Below are 24,865 nucleotides of genomic sequence, written 5' to 3'. Positions count from 1 at the left end.
ATAAAAGCTGCACTTTAATCACGTTAATTATTTGTTTACAATTTTAACATTGTATAGAGTCAGTATAGAGTCAAATCGTCTATATAAAAAATGTAGGCCTATTTGTCTCAATCATTACAAAGGGTACTGTAAAATAAAAACCTAGATCGCAAACCGGGCATCAAGAAATGGTTGGGTATTGTGCAATCGGTTCCTATGAACAGATGTTATTGACTTTAGTATATAAAAGCAGGATGTATAGGCAGGAATGATCTATTCAGAGAATTAATGATTGCTGACTGAAATATTTATGATGATGAAGAAAATGAAGAAGAACTGATAGATAAGAAGATAAATCAAATGAATCCAGGCATTGGGCTTCTTAGTGAGGCAATATCAATCATATTCATATTCAATCCAGATCTTTATAATCTGTGTGTTTACATGAAGTCATAGTGCACATACACATATAATTTATATATGTAGTGAGCTCCATAAGTCCTGGGACAAAGATAGTTTTCTTGATGTAGCCCTGTACACCATAATTTTAGATTTGAATTCTAGCAATTCACATGTGGTTAAAGTGCTGCTTTTAGTAAAGAGGATTTCTACATATATTTTGGTTTAATGTACGCATTACAGCACTTTTTATACATAACCCCCCCTCCCAATTTCAGGGCACCATAATATTTGTGACAAATGGATTTTTCTGATTAGTCATGGGCGTTCAATCTCTTCCTTAGTGCAGGTGTAATAAAAGCTTTCAGTTTCAATCTTTCATTGCATTCACTGCCTGTGTCGGAGGTTTGGAACTCGGATAAAACGGCGACATAATTAGCTTCACTCTGACCACACCATGTTCATACATGCATGAAATGATGGGTACCACACAAAAAAACCACAATGTTCAGCTTTGCTGGCTGTAATACATTTGTCATCATTCTCCCTCATCCTGGCAGCTTCAACAATGCCCGGTTTTGTTAACGTCCACCTTGTTTGTGTTACCTTCGGAGTCTGCTACTGGTGTTTATCAATATAAGAGTTGTGCTTATGACAGTCAAGGAAGCCATTATGAGGCTGAGAAAGAAAGAAAAAACAGTCAAGGCATATTGGCCAAACAATAGGCTTACTGAAATAAGCTGTGAACATCAAGAAGAAATCACTGGAGTATGTTTGGGGTTGTTACCTTGCTGTGGGATGAAGCACCGTCCAATGAGTTAGGAGGAGTTTGATTAAACTTGAGCAGAAAAGATGCTTATGTACAATTCAGAATTCATTCTGCAGCTGCTATCAGCAGTTACTTTGTTACATCACAAGGCAAGTGAGCCAGCACCTGCAGCCACCCTGGGGGCTTTTTTTCAGAACTCTGCTGGCTCTTTTAGGTACTACTTAGTGAACTGTAACCTGGCTAACTGGTGGTTTGCATCTTGCATGTCTCTGTAGATCTGTTTGTGCAGTCTTCTGCGGAGAGTAGTCACTGACACATCCACGCCTGCCTCCTCAAGAGTGTTTCTGATCTGTCAGACAGGTGCTTGGAGGTGTTTGACTCTTCCCCTAAGTATAGTCTCGCTTTCTCAGTGAGACAGCTTTAAAATGATGCCCTAAAGCTCTTAGCCAGCTAGTGGTATGACCAATTTGACAAAATTAGATCAGAAAAGGTGGGTAGCTGGATGCAGGTGCGATGAATATTCAGTCTCTGGCCTTGGGATGCAAATAATGAATGTGTGCGTGTGTGTTTGTGTGCACGCGTGTCAGTGTGTGCGCATGCATTCTAGTGTGTCAGTGTGCGTGTTTGTTTCTGCATGTGCTTTTTCCCCCCATCAATCATAATTGTAGATGTGTGCCATCCCAGCAGCATTCAGCTCTGAGGGCCGAACACCAGCACACACATGCATCCAGCTGCCATTTATCCTCAACCTACTCACACAGCCATGCTGGAAGGAAGCAAGTACCTAATCACCACTGAGTGAGAGTCAAGGAAAACCCTGCCGTCAGTGTTGACTCCCTGGGCCAATTATGCATTTCCCTGAGGGACTCCTGGTCACAGCGGCCCTAGTCAGGTCGTAATTTTATCCAGGCCACTACCACACCAACAACTGACTTCTGCTGAATATACCAACTGGCAGGCCCACCATTAAAATGTACACTCACAGAGCACTTTATTAGGTAGACCTCTACCCCAGCTTGTTAATGCAAATATTGAGAGAGAAGGGCCAGACTGGTCAAAGCTGACAGGAGGGTGACAGTAAATGGTAAATGGTAAATGGCAGGCATTTATATAGCACCTTTATCCAAAGCGCTGTACAATTGATGCTTCTCATTCACCCATTCATACACACACTCACACACCGACGGCGATTGGCTGCCATGCAAGGCGCTGACCAGCTTGACAGGAGCATTTGGGGGTTAGGTGTCTTGCTCAGGGACACTTCGACACAGCCCAGGCGGGGGATCGAACCGGCAACCCTCCGACTGCCAGACGACTGCTCTTACTGCCTGAGCCAGTAACACAAATAACCACACATTACAACAGTGTATAACCTTTAAGTGGATAGGCTACAGCAGCAGAAGACCAATAAGTCTAAAAAATAAGTCTTATAAATACCTATTAAAGTGCTCACTGAGTGTATGTTTGTTATCATTGAAACATTAGCTCGTTAGACAGGCATTACTGAGTAGCCAGGTATTAATACCTGGATAATTGTTAGCAGTCCTAATACACACCCCTTCTGTACATTGTCCATGTCCATTGTGTTTAGCAACAGTAATGATGAACAGAACGCATCCTGTATAAGAATCCAAATAATACCTTCAACTGACTGCCCTCCAATTACGGAGCATGTCAATGTACGGGGGCAAGTAATTCAAGCAAGTTAACACCAGCAGGGAGAAAGTATATAGGAAGATGAATGAGCTTTGACATTCAATTATTCTCAGCTCACTCTCAACAGACGGAATCCTTATGTGCCTGCTTCTGTATCTTCCCGAGTCTTGTGTCTTATACTGTGCTCTCAGAGCTGAGCTATAATCCAAATAGGTCCATCCTTATTATTGTTGTTATTATAAATGTGCAACATCATTGTCCTCTAATTCCATTTTATTTGAGCCTTGCATTAATTCTAACTATGTATCTGTATGTGCATACATACAGTATGAAGGATACATGTATATCTTTATATACAGAAGAAATGTATAGAACATTTGAACACATTTTTTAAACATAAATCTAATTTATATATGCAAGTGTGCATGTTAATACATACATCAAACTATGGATACTGCATATAGGTCAAATAATGATTTTGAAAAAATACTGGATATATAGTTATAGATAATAGTTCTTCAAAGTTATTTTTCATTTTCCTGCATATGTCCCACTGAATCATGAGAGAAAAAGAAAAACAGCACGGGGTGTGTTGTGGCTCAGTTTGCAGGCCAGTGACCATTTCCCCCAATACCTGGCATAGAGAATGCTAGCAGGGCTAGCAGAGGTTGGAAGGGAACCATATCTGTCACTGACCTGACCTGGAGACTCCTGCCGAGTAATTAGATCTGCTTGTGCAGTGATAACCAGAGGAACCTGGCCCAAGCATTAGCCATCCTCCCCTGGCATGACGAAACCAACTGTGTCTTGACACAGTATACACCCCCCATAATTGCCAACAACTCAAATCATGGCTTGCAATGTCTAGGGCATAAGGCTTAGCTCGTGCTTAAGGACAGAATTATTCCAGTCGGCCCTTCAGGAAACCCCCTATATGTACAGTATGCAATTTATAGAATATAGAACAAATTCAAAATATATTCAAACAATATTTAATGGCATACAATGTCTGCACACAAACACACGCACACAGACAAACATGCACACACACAGACGAACACGCACGTACACACACACACACACACACACACACTTGAATAACACTTTAGAGTTTAAATCTGTGATAAGATACATTATGACAGATTTAATCTCACCTTAAACTATGGTTTCATTAAAGCATTGTGAAAAATGTTTAAAATGCCCAACATAACAGATTCACGATTTTGTACAGGAACAAAGGATTTTGAGCACAAGACTGCAAATTGACCACCCTCAGAAAAAAAGACAACATACTGTACATATACAAGTAGCAAAATGTGAGTTGAAAAAACCTAAACCCAGCCAAATTGCCATAGTTTAATACAGGATTAATTTATACAGTACTAATACATACAAGTCCATTTAAAACCTGTGTGTTTGTACAATAGATATATTGTCATGCCTGGATATCTAGGTGTTTGGTAGACATTTCTATTTGCAACATACAGTACATACAGCATTTAGTTCTTAGCCATGGGTTTACAGTGCCATCAACAAACACAGACCTGCTGTGTAGTCAGTTTGAAGAAAGAAAAAAAACATTTTGACAAACCAAGATAAAAGACTGGCTAAAAAAGAAACGGTCATCGGTGGAGTTTTCCTGGAGCTTTGATGCTCAATGCTATGAAAAAGGTGTGGGATTTGGACACTTGTGAGGGCTTTGTTGTACGTACATTTATCAGTTCATTTGAAGTCTTATGGCTCTGCTTCTGAATAACTTTACAATGAGCTTCTGTGGGAAAAACAAAATACAGTTAGCCATAACGGGCGACGGCCCACCTCCATGCCTTCACAGACGTCATCAAGTATAACAACCCATGACCAAATTTACATAATGGTTTGTGCTTCCCAAATTTTGTCGTGTGAAAAAAACATTTATACATTTGGATTCTTTTTTATTATATAAGTATAAAACTGCAAAGGGCCATACAATGTTATTATAAAGATTAATCCCTATTGTTGGACAGTGGTGATGAAGAGAGTTGTTCTGTTTTTTCCTGGGGTGGGCTCTGTTCTCAGGACCTTACTGAGATTGAGTCTCGTTTTCCGAACAGGAAACGGTGGAGGAAAGGGTCAGGTCTGTAATGCACCGATCCATCTCAGTTGCTCCTTTAACAGATATAGAGCCCAGTCTCACTGCTTGAATGGGATGATAAAATTCATCTTGGCTAGACTGCACTTTGGTCTCTTTATAATTTAATGCTGATTGTAATTCATGTAGGAAAGGATACAACTTTTAATTTAAGAAACTGACATTTTCTCTATTCTCTGAGTGAATGTATCATATGATTAACACATTTACATCCACAACATTCACATACTATTTCAGAATACTTGTTTTGATTTCAGAGGTCATAAACAATTACTTACTGGCTTATGCTGAGGAGAAACAAGAAGATAAGTTTTATATATAGTCTCTTACAATCAGCTACTGAAAAAAATTATAATCTTCAGTTTTTAATTATAATTCAAAAATATAAAAAATGGAAAAACATCTTCAAATGTATTATTTTATGAGTAACTGCATACCGGAATTCATCTATGACCAATGCAATTTTGAGTGATTTAAAATGAAAACAAAGGAAATTGCTCAAAACTATGATCTTAGTATACGTTTTGACTAAACTCTTTAATCCCTTGATCACTACTGACATATTATATGGATGCAGCAAGATTATTATAACTATATCAATATTGCTTCCATTCAATAAAGGAACATTGGAAAATATGGACTCTTAAAAGTGTGTGGTTAGATTACAAATGCTTTTATTTAGGTCTGAGAATATCCTTCTTCATCAAGATGGATGACACAAGGCAATCGTGAGTGATACTGTCTTGTTTCATGATATTGGCTTTCTTAAGGTGCAAATTATGCAGTTTAAAATACCGAGTGTCACCCAGCCTTATATGTATGCCCAACCCTAACAAATGCCATATATTTCATTCACAATAAAATAGTAGCTCCTATATATTAAATACAGTAGCAAAAATACAGCTGTGAAATAAGACTGTAATAAACAAATGTAATACGGACTAAGCATCTGATTTCAGTGTCTCTGCCTAAGGAATATAAGCATAACATGCATTCAAATTAACAGTTCAAAAAACACAAATACCACACTGAATGACCAAAGTAATCAACTCAAATTAATTGTTTGAGCCTTTCACGACAGGACGTAACCCATAACAACCTGTAAAACATTTCCCTTTTGTGTGTGATGTAGCTCTCCAGCTCCGAGATTGTTTGTTCACTGTTTATTGTCTGTAAAATCGTCGTTGTGTCTATAAATGCCATGCCGGGAAAAAAGAAAAAATATTGTACACATATTGTAATCCATGCGCTTGTGATACTTGCATGCCAGTTTGTGCTAATTATGCAACCACCTGAAAAATTCTGAGGTCTCTTATCAAAGCATGTATACTTACACCCAAGAACAGTGCTAAATTCCATAACCCTAAATTTTATAGAGTGTGTGTGCTTGTCTGTTTACATCAGGAATAATGACACAGGGGCTGGTAGTACTATAAATCTCCATCTGTGAAGGGCATTCAAACTGCAGAACACCCAGCCCCTAGGTCATCATCCCGCTTATACAACGGCTTACCAAAAACACAAAACTTGTAATCAAAACATGCGTTCAAAATATGTGATTCTATTGCAATGGATATGTTACTTCAGCATTCCAGCAAATCCCAAACCCTATACAGCTTTGCAAAGAGCATTCCTTTCTCTCTCAACCCAGTTAACTACCAAGTTAGCTTTATGCTAGGTCACTCACATGTGCCCTTAACTACATGTTACCTACATGTAATTTTAAAATTCAGTTTCAAAGCATTTTTGTTATCATGGATAGTTAGCTTGCCAGCTATTTAATTATATTTTAAACAGAGGCTAAACTAAAAAAAAGTTAAGCTATGACTAGACTGGCTACTCTCTAGCTAGTCCTTTATGTTTGCTTTGTCAAGTCAGGCCGATGGTGTGCATTCACTTAGGACAGTGACTCAACTTTTACTGGCGCTAATTCATAGCCGGGCATCAATAGAAAAATAATGCACACTTCCCAGCCAATCAGAATTGAGGTTTCAGCCAAGCCGTTGTATACATATATATGTGTTTATGCATGTGTCTGTTTGAGTGTGTGTGTCCGTGTATATGTTAATGTTCTTCAATATGGGTATTTTGTCCCTCTTATCAAATTCTAAATAGTCAGTGGGGGTGTGTGCATGTCTTGAGGGGCAGAGATGGGGGTTTTTTACGTGAAGCGGTCCGAATTCATTTTTCTTAGTTTGGGGGGTAGGTGTCCATCCATCCTGCCCCCCGTCCCCCCGCCGGCCAGCTTCTGCAGTTTCGGCGGTAAGTCCGCCACAGACTGGCTGATGGGCTCGATCATCTTGCTGCTTTTGGCCCCCAGGTGCTTGTCGTCGGAGACGCCCGGCACGGAGCTGATGCGCTGCAGCTTCATGGGCAGGTCGCCCAGGCTGTAGGTCATCTCTGAGGCTGTGGAGCTCATCCGGAGCAGCTTCCGGGGCAGGCCTTCCCGCCCCGTGATCTTCTGCAGCTTGGAGGGGAGCTTCGTGGTGGTCTCCATGTCCTCCAGAGTCTCCAGGCCGTCCAGAGAACTGTTCTTCTCGCCGCTGTTGCACAGGGAGGGCGCCATCAGAGGGGAGGAGATCAGGAGAGCCTCCTCCTGCTCCTTCACGCTGTAGGGAGTGGTAGGCACCTCAAACGTGGCGTGGAACTGAGAGTAGTCCACCTTGAAGAAGCCCTCCTCCAGAGAAATGACGGGGAAGAAACGGTGTCCCCAAAGGACTTCATCCTCGGTGTAAGAAGTCCGTGCTTGGCAAGTCATGCCTGGAAAACAGGGACACAGGGAAAATGTTGAAGAGACGTAAGTCAGCAGGACTTTGAGGTCTGTGAAAGGCCACATAGATTAGTTCCAAGTAATGACTGCACGTTCCTGCTGTAAAGAGAATATACCTCATGAGATTTCCCGTACTGTATGAATGAACGATAGATGTGATTTTGCATTACAGTGTGTGGAAGGCAGAAAGTGAAATCCAGCTTATGGTTATCTGCAAGTATGGGGCCAACTATGTGCAAAGGTCTTAGCACCTGTATAACATTCTGTACAAATACGATTCTTTCAAAGGTAATTCAATGAAAGGTCCTAAATAAACATACTATACATTTTACATTACATTTTTGTAATTTGACAGAATAGTTCAGAATCAAATCAATATTTTTTGTGACCACCCTTCGGTGTTAAAATGGCATCACTTCTCTGAGATAGCCAATGCTGTCCTGCAGTTCTATAATACAATCAGCAGGGAGGTTGTTCCAAGCATGTTGGAGAACTTGCCACAGTTCTTCTGCAGACTTTGGTTGGCTCCTTGCTTCTGATCTCAGACAGCCTTGAAGTTTTTATGTAAAAAGTAGCCAATTGCCTATGTCAGGGTGCCTAAGACTTCTGCACAGTACTGTATATCAACATCTAGTGATTCAGCTGCCATGTGACATCACCAACATATAGTGGTAAGCATTGACAAAATACTTTGATAGTTATATGCACACACAGGGCACTTTTACATTGCAATTTGGAGATGAATCTGGAAATGTGTTCATACAGTATGTACCATATCAACACCTTATGCCAATTATTTTGATGCGCATAGAACATGACTGTATTTGTGAAACTAATTCACATGAATGTGATAGCAATTATATCACGCCAAATCCATTGGTTGTGTGGATATTCCCATAGCTTACTATAAAAGTGACATTTCTTTATATTTTTAGCGACGTTAGCTTAGTTAAGCTTTAGGAATACACAGGCAACTGAACTGACTCTAACAACATATTTTACCAAAACAAAACAAAACTGGAGGCATTATTTTCATACATTTAACATAAAATTGCATAATATTACACCACGGATGGATTTGAATCATTTACAAAATTTAGAAATAAAAAATGCCTTTTTAGCAAACATCTTGCCACTTTAGCAGATGGTAGGGAATTCACTGCGAAGATGTTGCACATTTCCCTTTCCCTACACAAGGGGTGATTTTATTCATGCAATACAATTTATTATCACTGCAATTCATCAAGCCACTTCAGAATCTGAGGATGCTCTGATCCAATTAAACCTCTGGCAGTTTGCCACATGACTACATTAAATATTCTTTTCTGATTCTTTTCACAATAAAAAAAGAAACACAAAAAAATTATAAATGCCTATATACAAGAGGTATTCATGTTAATATCAATTATGCTTTGTGCGATGATAAGCAAATAATTTTTAATGAAAACAAAGTTCCAGTGCACAACAGTGTTCACCCTACTGCATAATGACTACAATTTAGCATTGGATCTGCGGTGGGAGAATGCCAGTGGAAGAGCTTTCCATTCGCAACAGTACAAAACAGGTCTGCATCTGTCTTCTGGAGCTACACCATTAAAAATATAAGAAAGTGTCTACTTCACACTTCACCCAACAAAGAGACAGACCCAGGGCTGTTCATTAGCCGAGAAGTTCTCCTTATGCTTTTCCTGCTCAAACTCCTGCTACTTTCTGTGTTTACACTATTAAATCCACCGATGTTAAACAAAACTGAACATAAAACTAAGAAGAAGATTGCACTGGTAGTGCTACACATTACATTACCCACTTGTTTGGAAGACATCCATTATTGTTACCCATTGATGGCAGATTTTAATGAAAATACTAAGGTGAAGGTCGAACTCCATCTTCAACTCAAACACACAACCTAAAGGTATAAAAGCAGAGTGCCCATACTACCACACAATACTCCTGAGTTTGGTCTCTTTTATTGTTTTTTCTTGGTCAGTTTGTTATCCGATTAATCCACAAGGATTCAAGTTTTTATCCGTCCCCCAGTTTTTAATTATGTGGTCACTTGCACTAGCATGCGCAACTTTATTCCATGTTGGTCTGGATAAGAGCATCTGCCAGTAATGTAATGCAACTCTGTGACTCTCACACATTTTAAGTTATTTCACTCCTGCACACACTGTACAGTTAAGAGAATAATGAACGTGTACAGTTTGCTATTAATGCTGCCACCCCATGCTAATCATATTCACAACGTGCTGACAGCTTCATTGTACCATTTAGAATTATGCTCTGTTCTTCAAAGTCTTCAAAACACAGCCAACCTTTTGCTGTTTAGATATTCAGTGCACATCTTGACCTTGGCAAGGAACTACAAGTGCTAAAATTAAGATATTTAAATCATGCTATTAAATGTTACAGATTCACAATAGGGATAAACGGTTAACCGAAACTGAGCAGCAGCACATTTTATGCCAGTCAAGTATGTCAGGCAGAAGCCATAGCCTAGGGAAGAGGGGTGAAAACACAAAGAATTATAATTTTAAGAATTATAATTTTAACCAATGCATAATTATAATTAAAATTTTCAACCAGCATGCCTGGATGTAGCCTACACGGCTTTAACTACAGACTGCTGGACGTCTGTGAGCACGATGTCAATATAAATCTAAATCTTAATTTGCCAATCAGGCTATTATCTGACTTACAATGTTAAGATTTAAATGAAACTATTTTAAGATGGCCCAAAATATTATTTACAAAATTTCAGTTGGCTACTGACAAGTATAGGTTACACGATTAACTGTTTTTAAAATGGGATGATAACCGTTTACAAAAAATTATAATTTGTCACATCCCTAATTCATAAGAGGGAAACCTTTCCTTAAAACACTGCATTTATATTTTGCATTTCTGCATTTATCAGATGCTCATCTGTAATGGATGCAAACAAAAACTTTGAAGAAAAGGGCAGTGACCATTACATCGATCATCCAAACTTGGGATATACAGTAGGCAATGTATTAAAATGGTTAAGCAAAGATAACCATGATTTGTGTGCAATTAGGCTTCAAATTTAGTGAAATAACTGAAATCATGTTGAACAAGTAAGCTCTACTGTGAAAACTGAAATACGTAGATTTCACTCAGAATGAATGATGGCTGTACTGCCAGGTTGCTAAATTGTGCTGAATAGCATGCAATTTCACAAACTAAAAGCAATTTTCCTCAATACACATAATCATGACAGGGGTAGAGGGTCCCTGGAAGGATCATAGCCAATTAAGAGATCCTTTGTATGGACATTGTCTAAATTGTGCTGTAATTATACAGTATATATTTTCATTATGTTTTAAAATAAATGTATTTACTTTAGTAGTATTTGTGACTACCTGCTAATTGGTCATGTTCTGTTTGTGCTAAAACGGCCTTAATCATAAAGCTTCCAAAACCTTCTTCCCCATTTTCCATAAGAAATTAGAACGGAAAAGTAAGACATTACATTGTACATCACCGTAAGACATTTTTGTGAACTCATCTGAGAAAACAGTCTCTGAAAATGATTCTGCAGTGTTTCAGTGTGAAATCTGCCTGAAACATTCATGCTTTTCAATCCCTTGAAAAGTCCTTAAATGTATATCATATAGGCATAACAACACAATATTGCCAAGAACAAATGAAGAATATCAGCATTTGAAACCTAGCACTGCATGTTGTCATCAATATAAAGAATGCAGCTGATAGCAGGTTTGATTCTTCCATTTTCATTTGTTCCAAGATAGCTTTTACGTTTTCTTGTGCTTGGGGAATGTTTTTCAAAGTCGCAATCATACCTTCTTTCCAGACTGACAAGATGACTTTACATTTGTTTCCACTACAAAAGATGTTTGGTTTGTGATTGCCCTGCATACAGATATGTTTTCTAATCAGAGCAGTTCATAAACAGAGTCTTAAATGAGGATTAAGCCATTACGATTAAGAGGCATTACAAAGCATAAGCATAACCAAACAAGGAAATTATTTTTCAGCTTGCATATTACATTCAAACTCCCCACTCTCCTTTTACTGTATTTAAACCCATCTGACATTTTAGTGAATTCACTCCAATATCATTTCTGCAGCAATTACTGTGTGATTTGCAGGTAGGCAAGGCTAATAAGTACAGCGGAATTGTAAAAACAATTAATTGTATCTCTCGAGTTCATTCCATATTATAAACAGATACTGTATTCTGTTTTAATGAGAAAACGACTTCACAAAAAATGTGATTCAAACCATACTATGAGCAAATTTAGCAGTTAAATTAGCAAAGCATATCAAAAATTACACGAAGACCCGGCACATTGCATTTTAGAATAGAACTGCAAATGTGGTAAAGTGTAGGTGTTTTCTCTGCATTATATAATCACAAAAATCATACCTGACTAGAGCTGTGTTTCTATGGAAACTAGTGCTACCAGCATGAACATAAGCCGATCATACCAAGGCTGTTTAGATCTCACTTTTGAATGCAGCTCAAGGCTAACATTAGCACACACAGCTCAAGTTGCTGCCACAATTTCAAACGAATCTGAATTTTAGTGTCTGTCTAAATGACCAGAATGTCTTTACCATTCAAACAATAGAAGACACACACAATCAGATGCTAAGATTCTGGCCTTAACCACTGGCCTAGCAATGCAGCAGTTATAAATGCACATATTTTGGTGGCATCAATAACAGGAGCATTATTATAATTCAGGCTCACGTTATTCATTATTGTCAATATACTCGTCTGACCTGATATTAACATTGCATTTTTCAGTATATCAAGAATATTATTTGCCATATCTCAGCCTGCTTGTCCTCCTTAAAACATGCCCAGGACTGGCAATTTACAAATCATGAGTTTAAGGTATTCAACATGTTGTCTGCTTCTTGAACCCACATTTAATCAACATTTATGTAGTGTTTATTAAGGCTGAACTTATTCAAATGTATGAGTTACAAAGAAAATAACTTCATTTTAACAGTCAGACTATGCATGTTTTTTTTTTTACATACATCAGCTATTTGTACATAACTGTGAATGTAGCTAAGGCAAGAAAACATTTGATTAGCCAGAAGAACCCATTGTCCCTGCAAAACAGAACACATATGGTGGTAAAAAATTGGTTATAGTGAAAGAAACAACATACTGCTGAATATATAAAGTCATCCGCAATGTAGAATAACTTCAGCCCTAATAGCGCTAAAAATGAAAAACGAATGCGAGGCAGAGATACATTTTTCAGAAATGAAATAAAGCTTGACATGACAAACAACACACATATGCGAAGCAAAACCCAGTACTTTGTCCTGAGAAAACAGACTCAAGTCTATATTTGTGTCATTTTAATATGAGCATAAACCCTTATAAATTAACTTTGCAACCAACAAAAATAAAAAAAGATCCAGTGTGATGAGGACACAAGCACAATAAATCACTAATGATCTCATTATTAAATATGACAGAGATCTGTGATCTCAAAAGGCAGTTCATACAGTCTCCAGTTGGGTAAACATAAACATGGGCAGTGTTTGCTGCTGAGTCAACAGTTTACTAAACAACCCAACCCAATCCCTAATAAAATACTGAACACTGTTTACAGCTCATATATTTAGAACATAAATAAAAATCACTTCTGACCTTGCAAAAGCACAGGAGTATCATTACAGAAGTCATAACTAAATGTTTATGATACTCCACATTCTTAGGAATTTTGAAAATGATGCTCACTGGATGTGACCCTTTCCGTCTTAAGGTGCACATCCTTTTAAATCAGGTCACATTGTTTGATTTAACAAATACATACTGCATAAAATGGTAGAAAAATTAAATAAGCCATATATTTAATACTGCCAGCTTGTTTTTATTGATTTATTTCATTTCATGAGAAGAAACCAGTAGATTACAGTTATTCACAGTTATACAATTTGTTCAGCTACATTGTACAGTAATTGCCGAAATGAAAAAATCTATAATCATTTAAAAAATATTTAGTGTTCATAATTCTATTGTAAATAATGGCTGCTTTATTTACTGATTGATTATTTAATGGAGGAGCACTGGGTATGTGTTGGAAGTGAGACAGAGAAATAGATTGGGGTTCACGGTTTCTGTAGCCCTGTAGCAAGAAACCATCACAGCCGGAGTGTGTGCAGAAAAATTAACAGGCTCCCTGGGTGGATGAAGCTAAGCCAGGTTCTGCAGCTGGAAATGACAAGAGCAGTAGATGCCACTACAGTGACGTGAAAACAAAGACACTGAATCCCAGGCCGGAAAAGCAGGGAAAATATACCTAGTCACTTGCACCAGAAGTGAAAACCAGGGAGAGTAGAAAGGCAACGGGGCCCAGAAGGAGCTTTCCAGCATTTCTCAACACTGGCACTGCAAGCTTACTGGCATTTGAGGAGCGGTAAGCCTGGATTTAGTCTTGCCAAGATCTGAGCAACAATGGTGGTGGGAATCATCTGCCCGCTTCACGTTTCAGCCAAGTGCGTGCATATCACCACCGAATCTGCACCAGTGCATTCCATCCATCCACACGTATGGATGTACTGTAGACTCAAACATACGCATGTGCTATGCATAGCATTGTACAGTATGACCATTGTTTTCAAGCCCAGAGTTCTTTTGAGAAAATACTACTGTCTTCTTCAAAAATTTAAGACAGATGTAAAATGAGCTAAATCTGACATCCCTGGTGAGAAATTGGCATCATTCACATAGAATAACTCACACTCAAACTCCCCCAGTGACAGGCCCTGGGATGTAGGTGCTTGTTTGGATCCCACTTGACCACTCTTCTGTTTCACAGACAAGAATCTGCAGATGTCAACACGTGTACATGCACACGCACACACCCACATACACACTCACACACTTACAGCCATATGCACCCATACACACACACACACAGCCATATGCGCGCGCACACACACCCAATTGCATACACACACACACACCCGCGTGCGCACACACATCTGCCGAATAAGTTGCCAGCACGCTGACAGGAGCACTTGGGGGTTTCAGCGGAAAAAAAACTAGACATTTGATCTGATCAGTGACCACAGAGACCCCATACTAAGACTCTCAAGGTTTTGGGATCCTGCGAAGTGAGCTTTGATCCTGCGGCTGTCCAATCCAGCCAAGGCTTCAGTGGAGTAGGCCAACTGTAAAAGCAGCGGAGCCCAATCACGTGCCACAGAGGACCGAGTGTACGCAAGCCTTCATTCCCACCAATCACCGCGCCTGCTGATTTCACTAATTAACACACCATCTACCAGAGAGAAGGGAACTAATTACTTAAACCAGCAGGTGAACTGATTGGTTGGCACGGCGCCTATGGGGTGGGTAATGCTCAGGAAATTTCCTGTAATTATTTAGAGTGGAATGTTTTTTTAATATTTGTTTTTATTTGGTATTACATTTAGTTTAAAAATAGTTCATAGTTATAATGATAATGTGATATGTTGTCACACATTTTGAGCACTGTGTTGATCGACTAAACAATTTGTGCTCATTTCGACATCGATTTACCAAGCCTTAGCAGGAACATGCTTTGAAGCTCTTTGTTAAGTTCCTTTTCCGATTGCCGACTGTTTTGGAAACCCACGTAAGGAGAAAACCTTTGTTACTTAAGAACATCGTAAACATACTAGTTAATCCTAAAATCCAACGTTATCAGAAAACCCATCTCAGCTCAATGAAAGATATATATTTTTTTGTTTATAATTGTGAATAAATACTACAAATAGATGGCACTTATATAGTGCTTTTATCCAAAGCACTTTCAAATTAATGCCTCTCATTCGCCTATCACCACACACGCACACGCACACGCACGCGCACGCACGCACACACACACACACACACACACACATATATATATATAAGGCACCAACCAGCAATTTGGGTTTATGTGTCTTGCTCTAGGCCACTTCGACACACCCAGGGTGGATCGAGCTAGCAACCTTCCACCTGCCAGACAACAGTTCTTACCTCCTGAGCCAATGCCGCCCCTGCCCTGTACAAAATCAATGTATTTATATGTAGAGCTTCTGGAAACATAAGACTACTGTGAAAGTTGCTTTTGTAGTTTGGGTTGAAGTTCTTATTTTTTTATTCATAACCACAAACCCACAATTCTCCTTTATTGCAATCTGGGCAATTTTTTAAAAAAACCCCACAAATATATATATTTTTAAGTCCAGAAAGTGAACTATGAAAATCAAAGTTCACTATAAAAATATTTTGATAACATAAAGCCTTGAAGCCTTTTGTAAACATTTTAGCAACATGAAAGTACAGTTTCAAAATATTTCTACAAAGCTGACATGTTGTTTGCCCATTTAAAGCTACAAAATAGCTTGGGAGTTTCAAGCACAAGTGTACATGCATAATGGGCTACAGTAGCCTGTATAAACATAAACATGACATTGCAGTTCGCGTCGAGACACTGATTAATACTGTAACTAGCAACACTGGGTCAAAGTAGCCTAAACATCTGTACAAATACAGCACATTTCGGTAATCCCAGAGTCCCGGATATATGAGCACCTTGTACAATAAATGTATACACTCACTGAGCGCTTTATTAGGAACATCTGTATTTCTGTTTATTCCTGCGATTCATGATTCATATCTAATCAGCCAATTGTGTGGCAGCAGTGTCTTATAGGCTAGACGCTGCCAGAAATATCCATGTGGCAAATTATTGTTCAGAATATTGAATAATTTGCGTTGTGCACACAGTCAATTTTTCCATTGATCTCCGTTGATATTATAGCACCCGTGCTAATTTCATTACTTTGAGTTGACTGCGTTGTCTCATTGTTATATGTAGCGTATGAAAATGAACTGACATTTTGTAATCCGTTGTAATGTAGCCTTTGGGTATGACGCTATTTGTGGCAACAATGCACGAATTTGGCTAAATATCTTTCAAAATTCATCTCCACTTTCTAAAGTTAGCATAGTGGCAACTTTGCTAACTTTAGTGGCAATGTTTCAGTTTCAAACCATGTGGCCATGAGCAAGATAAAGTCATCCAGATATGTGAAAAGACTTCCGCAGTAGCATGTCAAAATACTTTACAAATTGCGTGGAATTCCCTGGAATTCCCAGCGGCTTAAAATGAGAATACTAGTGAAATAAAAGCGACATATTAGCAAGCTATCTTAATAACGTAGCCAGAGATAGATTTGATGAAATACATTAAATAAAAGCTGCCTGCGAAGACGTATGTAGGCTACACGTCATCTGCGGTTGGCTGAGCTGAACACACGGGCCGACCTGCTGTTTGCAGTGGCGGCGGCAGCAGATGTTTTCCAGTCCTTACAGAGGGAAGGAATGTACTGTGACCAGTAGCACCGATGTAGCCAAGGAGTTTCAAGCCACTTCGCTCATCTCCTCCAATATTTGGACAGGAAGGGAAGGCACAAAGATTTTTTGCATATTGGGACACAGACAATCTAAAGAATTTTGCGAACAAATATATATATTTTTACACCGCAGTTTGGCCATTTCTTTTCATTGAGATTCTGGTGGGGCTGAACTTCACACCAAAAAAACACACGTATCTCAGGGTGCTGCACTCCCAATATAAGAGGCATGTGTACATGCATACAACACACTTTCAAGACCATCGGATACAATGATTGCCAGCAGGTTCGCACAATGCCGCAAGATAACTTGCAGCTATTTACTGAATTTATTATTATTTTTTTAACAACTGGGGTTCATACATACTGTGCTTATTCGGGGTACACGTGTACTGTTCCAGCCAAAAAAATCTATATATTTCTTTCTCCAAAAAAGTGGAAAAGCCCTATGCGCATTTGAACAAGAGCTAATATGTTTCTAAGGCAACCAACATCAAGTGTTAAGGCTTTAAGTAATGAAGAATACTGCACTGGCCTTAGTGACCTCCTTCTTAGGAATTATTCTCCACAGACAGATAGAGCTTTGTGCACTATAAATGTTTTTTTCCTTCACTGAATTTGCAAAGGTCATGTCCAGGGGCTTCAGAGAAGACAGTTCAAGGAGCAGCAGCGCACAGGAGGAAATGTGGCACAGGAAACACAAGTGGAAACTGTACAGCTCCAGAGAAATTATGCAAAGATGTGCAGCTGTGGGGGTTGGCCTGAATGCCCAGGCGCTAACGTAACCGTGGCTCTACACTGAGGAGAGGTTGTGCCTGTGTCAATTTGGTGTTCAGAAATTGAACAAGATCTGGAATAAAAGTAGAATATCCCCACTGCGTTTCCACATGACTACTGCAAATGCATTTCAAAGAAACCAAGCCAAAACATAACTGATGCCCCTGAAACCAAGTTACTATCAATCAACGGTGGTGTGCAGGACGTTTTTCATGTGTTGGCTAAATCCAAAAGGCAGCATGCACACAGACAAAAGCAAACATTTTCTATCAGTGGCTCTGCTATACATCATGCCAGTACAATGCCACTTCAATACAGTGGAGGCAGGGTTCACAAAGAATGATCTAGAAAAAATAACGCCACAGAACAAACTACAAGGTATTCAATGTCCTTTCTTGCAAATTGATTTTTTTATTGAGATTTTTCTTTTCACCAAGCAAGTAAAGCTACTCATACCCCAGTCATTCATACACTCATACACATACTCATACATTTATTAAAAGTAAAACAATTCAGCGCATATCTTAGGCATGGTCATCCACCCACCCATGAACCTACTAGCCCCCAAGCGTGATAAAATTCCTACTAGGGGGTGCACCGTTACTACTCAATGGTATTGATACTCGGCAGTTACAGTACTTAAGTATTCAGTATTGGTACCATAGCTACAGTTTTACAAGTAAGAGTACTCTACATACATAGGCCTGTTGTGCATAGTCTGCATGCAATATCAACAAACGTGAGCAGGACAGCAGATTTGTGACAGCAGTGCAGTGCATTCATGTCGGTAGTGTGCTGGTTTTTTTAGAATTGGCAAAGCTGTCAAAAAACATGAATTAAAGTTTTCCTTGACCAGGACAGATTTCCATCATACTGATCCTGGAGAAGCCATCTCTGAGTTTGATGTAAATTTGAAAGGGAAAAAAACAGACCCACTCCCGCAGACACTGTCAGTACAGCTGTCGAGGCAGTTCTTTAGGAAATTAATGTTCTTTTAAAACTTCATATACCAACACTATTGTAAAATAGATTTGTGTTTGCGTGAGCTGGTGATTGGAGGAGGCAAAGAGTGTTGGAGCCTAGCTGGAGATATTATGGAAATGTCGCTTGTAACTCATGGATAATAGACCACAGGTAAATGTTTGTTTCATGATGTGTTGGACCTGTCGCTTTAGGTTTTGTGTTAACATGTTTGTTTTCCTTTTGCGGGATAATTAGACAGGTACCAAAACCAAAAGTGTCAGCTCAGGAATATCAAATTATATGACAAAAAGCGGTTGTATGGAGTAACAATATCGCAGAGCCATGCTGAATACCTGCCAGAAATTGGTTACATTGATTATATTCCAATAGTAATACCGGCAACTGTAGTTGTAGAATATTTAAATAACAAGTAACGTTCATATTTTATTACAGTACACAAACAATAAAAACAACACATAACCCTTTTGAATAGTGATATTCGTGTCACATTCACAACATTTACATGCCACTAGGCTCATGGCCTAGTACATTTTAAAATACTGCTGTCAAAATTAAGGTCAAATGTTTATTGAATCTAGGCATGAGTATTTGTCTTTGTCTGGAACACGTCTTATTCAGTCTATGTAGCTTTGCTCAAAAAGCATCAAGTGAACCTTCTGCACTAAGGATCAAAGCACTACAGGCTCAGAGTCTCTGATTCAACTAACAACGAGTAAATTCATAAGTGTGTATGAATTAAAATAAAATTAATCTAAACATAACCATTCACTTTTGGACCTACTGGACACCTTCAAGAATGTTGTAAAAAGGCTATTTAAAAGGAATGTAGAAAGAATGGGAGGGCAGTAACTGTTGAACACCCATCCATGGCTGACACAAAACTGAGATACGTAAATAAATTAGGTCAAGAGTTTCTGCTGGCACTGTAGATTCCACTACATGCCCCGTTAACCATATACATTTTATATCAAAGGCCAATGCTGGTTCAGAGAGTAACTGTCACACCCTCTTCACACCTTAAACTAATTACTGCCTGATTTCTGGCCCATTTTACATTTAGTACTTAAGTTTTATTAGGGCATAATGTGTCAACGAAGAAGCACAAATTAAATTATTCCACACTCTAGGCAGTGATCAAATAGCTCTTTATTGCTGTCAAGACAGTAGAAGGGTGACTTATTAACTCTGACAGTAACCCCCAGCCCAGCCTCCCCCACAGAAAAGCACAACAGAACATAATCACAATAATAATCCATCCATCTGCCCTTGTGCTGTACTGATATAATATATTATTTTATGGTAGTATTGTTAATATCTGTCCCGGGGAATAAATATTAAACTAGTAATTTGTACTTAACTTGAAATGACGTCAATATCTACGATCATCCTCAGTATTAGAGAATAAGACTAGATACCCAACACACATTAAAACTTCAGTGCTTATTTTACTTAGTGGATAAAATTGTATGTAATAAACTCAAGTTCAGAACAAGGAAAAATCAGTCCATCTTGGCAGTGGTCTCAATATAACCAAATTGTAAATTCAGTAGTTGATTACGATTCCAGGGGAGGGGGTGGGATGCTCCCAAGCAGCTTGTGTTGTTTGTACCCCCAACCCAGCCCCCCCCTCCCCATTATTTTAATCTTTTTATTCATAGCCCCTGCCTGTGTCATGTGACTCAAACAGTGCCTGGTTGAATTGTGCTATTAAAGGTCCCCTATTATATTATTTTCTGCTTTATATTATTATATTATTATTTTATATGATTCTAAAAGGTTTACGGAACAGAAAACATTGCAATACATTTTTTCACGTTCTGCGTTGATTGGTTAACTGTCTGAGAATGACACAAGCGGCCCTCCCATCTCCTGCCTACAGTCCCACTTACAAACATGGCATCTAAGGCAGAAAACCTGCTGCTTCAAGAATCAAGGGCCCTGCAGGAAGTGTGCAAATGGTCAGCTTTTTATAGCTAATTGTAAACTCTAGGTTACCTATAGCATACTAAGCTAGAGAGCTGTAAAGAGCAATGACAGCTTACTGTGCAGGCTGATTGTAGCCTGCACAGGGCCCACTTTTCTTAGACCTCCTCTTCCTTTGGAAGGCTGACTAACAGCCTGACAGAGCACATTCAATGTGGCCAGTTTTGCTAGTCATGTTTGAAATCTCACTTGCTTGCTTCTAATTATACTCTGTGACCGTGGATGCTAAATCCTGAAAAGGGGAACTTCATTCTTAAATAAGGGTGACCTTGGGTGGGTTTATGCAAATGACATGCCTAGTTAAAAATAATTGGTGTTTTTTTCAAAGGAGATCAGTTGTGAAGTCGAAACTAGGGCCAACTCTGAATGGACTGTTTAGCGTGGTGATTTTTTTCTTATAACAATGATTATGATGATATGCATAGTAGAAGTCCATATTTAATGTCTTTAAGTATCATGCCATACTGCACAATCAATGTCAAAACATTGTGTTTGTAATGTCTTAACAGGTTAAATATTGCTATACTGGAGCCCCCAAATCACAGGTGAAGAAAAGTAGGGCCTAATATCTCAAAAACTGAAGTAGGCCTCGCATTTCATGTCACAACCCATTTTTCATTGCAACACACGGCAAAATTTAAAAGGCTCTACTGGCACATTTTGAGTATGAAACTCACATTTTCAGGAGTTTCTATATCTCATTATTATCTACCAACACAGAAAAAGAAAAAAATCTGTGGCTGTGGTGCAGCCTCCAGGAGTTGGCATGGAATGGCCCAATTGTATACTAACTGCTTTTGGAAGATTAGCTCACTTTCCCTCTGCCAGTCACCCTTCCCTTCCCTCTCCCTCTCTCATTCCCCCTCTCTCTCCCTCTCTCACTCCCCCTCCCTCTCCCTCTCTCACTCCCCCTCCCTCTCCTTGCTCTTCCTTTGCCACCTCTGGCAGCAGCAGGTCTGGAGGATTGTGGAAATAACTTGAATAACGACAATATTTACATCTAGTCGACTAAACTATTGATTGAGGTCCATTGATTTACATTTTGCCAAATACCCTACCCCCATCAATATCTGGCCTACTCCTTATTTATATGCGTACAGGATAAGAATACAGAGATTTAGAGAATATATTTAGATTCACTATAAAATGGGATCAAGTCACTGAAAATGCCTTCTGCTATGGAGCTGCTTTCACTGCCCTCAGACATATTCACTCAGAGAAGTGATTTCTTCCAATACCTCCAAATGCAGAGTTTAGACTTAGGCACAGCAAAATAAATCTTTTTAGGGATAAAGTCTCAAGAACCTATTTGAGAGTGAGAGATATACTTTATTGAACCCCGTGGAGGAATTTGTCCTCTGTATTTCCCATCCTAGAGTAGCGCCCAGGGACCAACTCCAGTTCTGAAGCCAGAGCCTTGGTCAAGGGCAATAGCAGGAGCACGCCTAACCTGACATGCATGTCTTTCAATGTGAAAGGGAACCGGAGTACCCGGAGTAAACACACAAGGGGGGGGGGACATGCAAACTGTAACGTAATCAGGGTGTCTACTAGAAAGGTTATAGTTTGTTTAGACAGAATTTGTGTTGTTTTATGGAAGGCAAACAATATACACATACATGTACACAATACACACACATACATATACACCATTAGAAATTTATTTGGTTAAAATGCTTCTTAGTCATCACTATAATGGCTTTCCACTGGCTGTATCCTGAGCAGAAGTTACATTATAGTTGTTTACGCATTGCATGACCATTGGTTATTATGACAAAAGTCACCCCTTAACCACCACCGTGCAATGGATCAGTTGAGAAACTACCACCCCAGTCACGACTGTTTCCAAAAACCGCAGTGACTAGGTTGCAAATCGGCACCACTGCAGTTCGCACCACAATAGCTCGAGCAATGTTGTTAATGATGCGATGACGCCAGTGTTAAAATTTCTCCCAGGGCTAACTTATGAAGATGGAGCGTTCCTAAACTTGTCAGTGTCATGAAATTTACAATGCGAGGTGTGAACAATATATCCTACCAAAATTCAATGTTAATTTAGGATAAAACAGCAGTGGTGTTGGGAGTTCTACAGGCATATCGACATGGCCATGTTGTCTGCATTACTGGAAAACATCAGCCTACATTTGATTTAGTTAGGAACTTATATAGAGTAATTAATTTCTAATTGAAAATAATCCGTAAATAGCAAAACACGCATGTAGAGCAGGATACAATGTTATACCATTTCCTTTCGCACTTGAGGACATCTGGGTGCAGTTTTGGGAAAACTCAACTCTTTCCACCAACATCACGGTATCATGGTTTCATTTTTGTATCCATTTTGCTTAGCCGAACATTAACCAATATTGTTTTTTATTTCAACAGAACACAGATTTCCCAAAAGCTGATTGGTTCTTTGGCTTTGTAATTTCGATGACTGATGACATCATCGTAAGTTTTTCATTTCAGGTACCTGCGATTGTCGCGAAAACTCTTGCTAATGTGAGACTTATCTAAGATAAAGCGCGAGCTGCTTGATAAATATGTTTTACCAACCACTTTAAGCATGGAGTGACTCCAAAGTAAGTGTCACGTTTCATGTTTGTCACGTCATGTTTCATGTTTAGTCATTGTCTTAATTATGTTATTGTTATGTCACATATGTTGTTAGTCTAGTCTCGCCATGTTGTTATGCTTTATTTCCTGTTACATTTCATTTTCATGTCATGTTACGTTTCATGTTTAGTTGTTACGATTTAATTGTTAGTCTTGTCTTGTCATGATATATAGTTTATTGTCATTGTTTTGCAGACTTGTTATGTCATGATTTATGTTTGTTTCATATTATGTTCTATTCATTGATTAGCATACACTTTTTCATGTCTTTCTGCAAACCTTGCATTCATGCTTTCTCTCTCTCCCTTTCTGTCACTCACGCTTCCCTAATTGTTTCAATTTCCCTTGTCATTTACTAATTTACTAATGCTAGGGCAGGATAGGTTTATTACTAACGATTACTAATTATCTCGTTAACTTGTCAATCCTCCACACCTGATTTCTATTCGCATGCTGCTCTCAAGCTAATTGTCTGCACCTGTCTACACCTGCATATAAAGCTCAGTTTCATGTCATGTCCTTGTGAAATTGTTGCCCCCCTGTTTGTCAGTGCACCGTTGGCTACCTGTTACGATCCAAGCCTGTTTATTGACCAAAGATTATTGACTTCTGTTTTGTTGACCATTGCCTGCCTGTACCATGACTTTGCCTGCTGTCTTTGTGCTTTTGCCCTGCGGAGCAGACTTCAGTCTTGACTCTTGCGCTGTCATCGACCCTGAGCCTGCCTACCGTCCGCCTATACTTCTGCCCTGCTGACAGCTTTACCAGCTACCGGTCTTTTTTGCATGGTGTACCGATTACGAGACTGCCTTCTCCCTCGGTACTGTACTTTGGTTTTGGCTGGATTTTACGTGTTTGAACTTTGCCTGTTTTTTGACTATGTTCACTGGACATTCCCTGAATGAAGCCCTGACGGGACTTTATTGCACCTCTATTTCTGAGTCGTGCATTTTGGGTCCAACCCCCCACACACCCGTCTCCGTAAGCTCCTAAGAGTTTATTAAGTGTAATTCTTCAGATGTCTGATATATACGGCACTAGACCTATAAACACAGACAATTTAAGACATCTTATTGTAACTAATGAGAAAATAGATTTAAGGCACCTTTATTCATAAAAATTCAACAAACCTCACTTTCTGGAATCAAACTGCAGGGTTTGTTGACATAACGAGAGGAACGAACAGGAAACTATGCTTCTAACGACAGGTCAGGAGCTGCAGTTTCAACCATACAATGTCTACACAATGCTTCTGTTAGCAAATGTCCACCTAACAGAACTTGCGACTATAGTTAGACAACTACATTTATGGGAAACGCACATGTTCCTATGATAAGGAATATCGAATTAGATACCGGCTCGTGTCAGATTTCCAAAACGCCTAGGAGGTGAAGACTCCGCCAAG

At 39.1% G+C, this 24,865-nt stretch overlaps 1 protein-coding gene across 1 annotated transcript in view; it reads right to left on the bottom strand.

Moving 5' to 3' along the window:
- Nucleotides 1–3,779: 3,779 nt before the first annotated feature.
- kcnj3a (potassium inwardly rectifying channel subfamily J member 3a) overlaps nt 3,780–24,865 on the bottom strand; it is a 34,486-nt gene continuing 13,400 nt past the window's right edge. Inside the window, exon 3 of the mRNA XM_061226653.1 lies at nt 3,780–7,694. Within this exon, the coding sequence (XP_061082637.1) occupies nt 7,096–7,694 (599 nt within the window). The 3' untranslated portion in view covers nt 3,780–7,095. The remainder of the gene's footprint in view (nt 7,695–24,865) is intronic.

The sequence above is a fragment of the Conger conger genome, chromosome 17 (genome assembly GCF_963514075.1).
Source record: "Conger conger chromosome 17, fConCon1.1, whole genome shotgun sequence".
In the NCBI taxonomy this organism is placed as follows: domain Eukaryota; kingdom Metazoa; phylum Chordata; class Actinopteri; order Anguilliformes; family Congridae; genus Conger; species Conger conger.
Note: the sequence above shows the minus strand (reverse complement) of the source record. Positions and strands in the feature narration are given on the sequence as shown.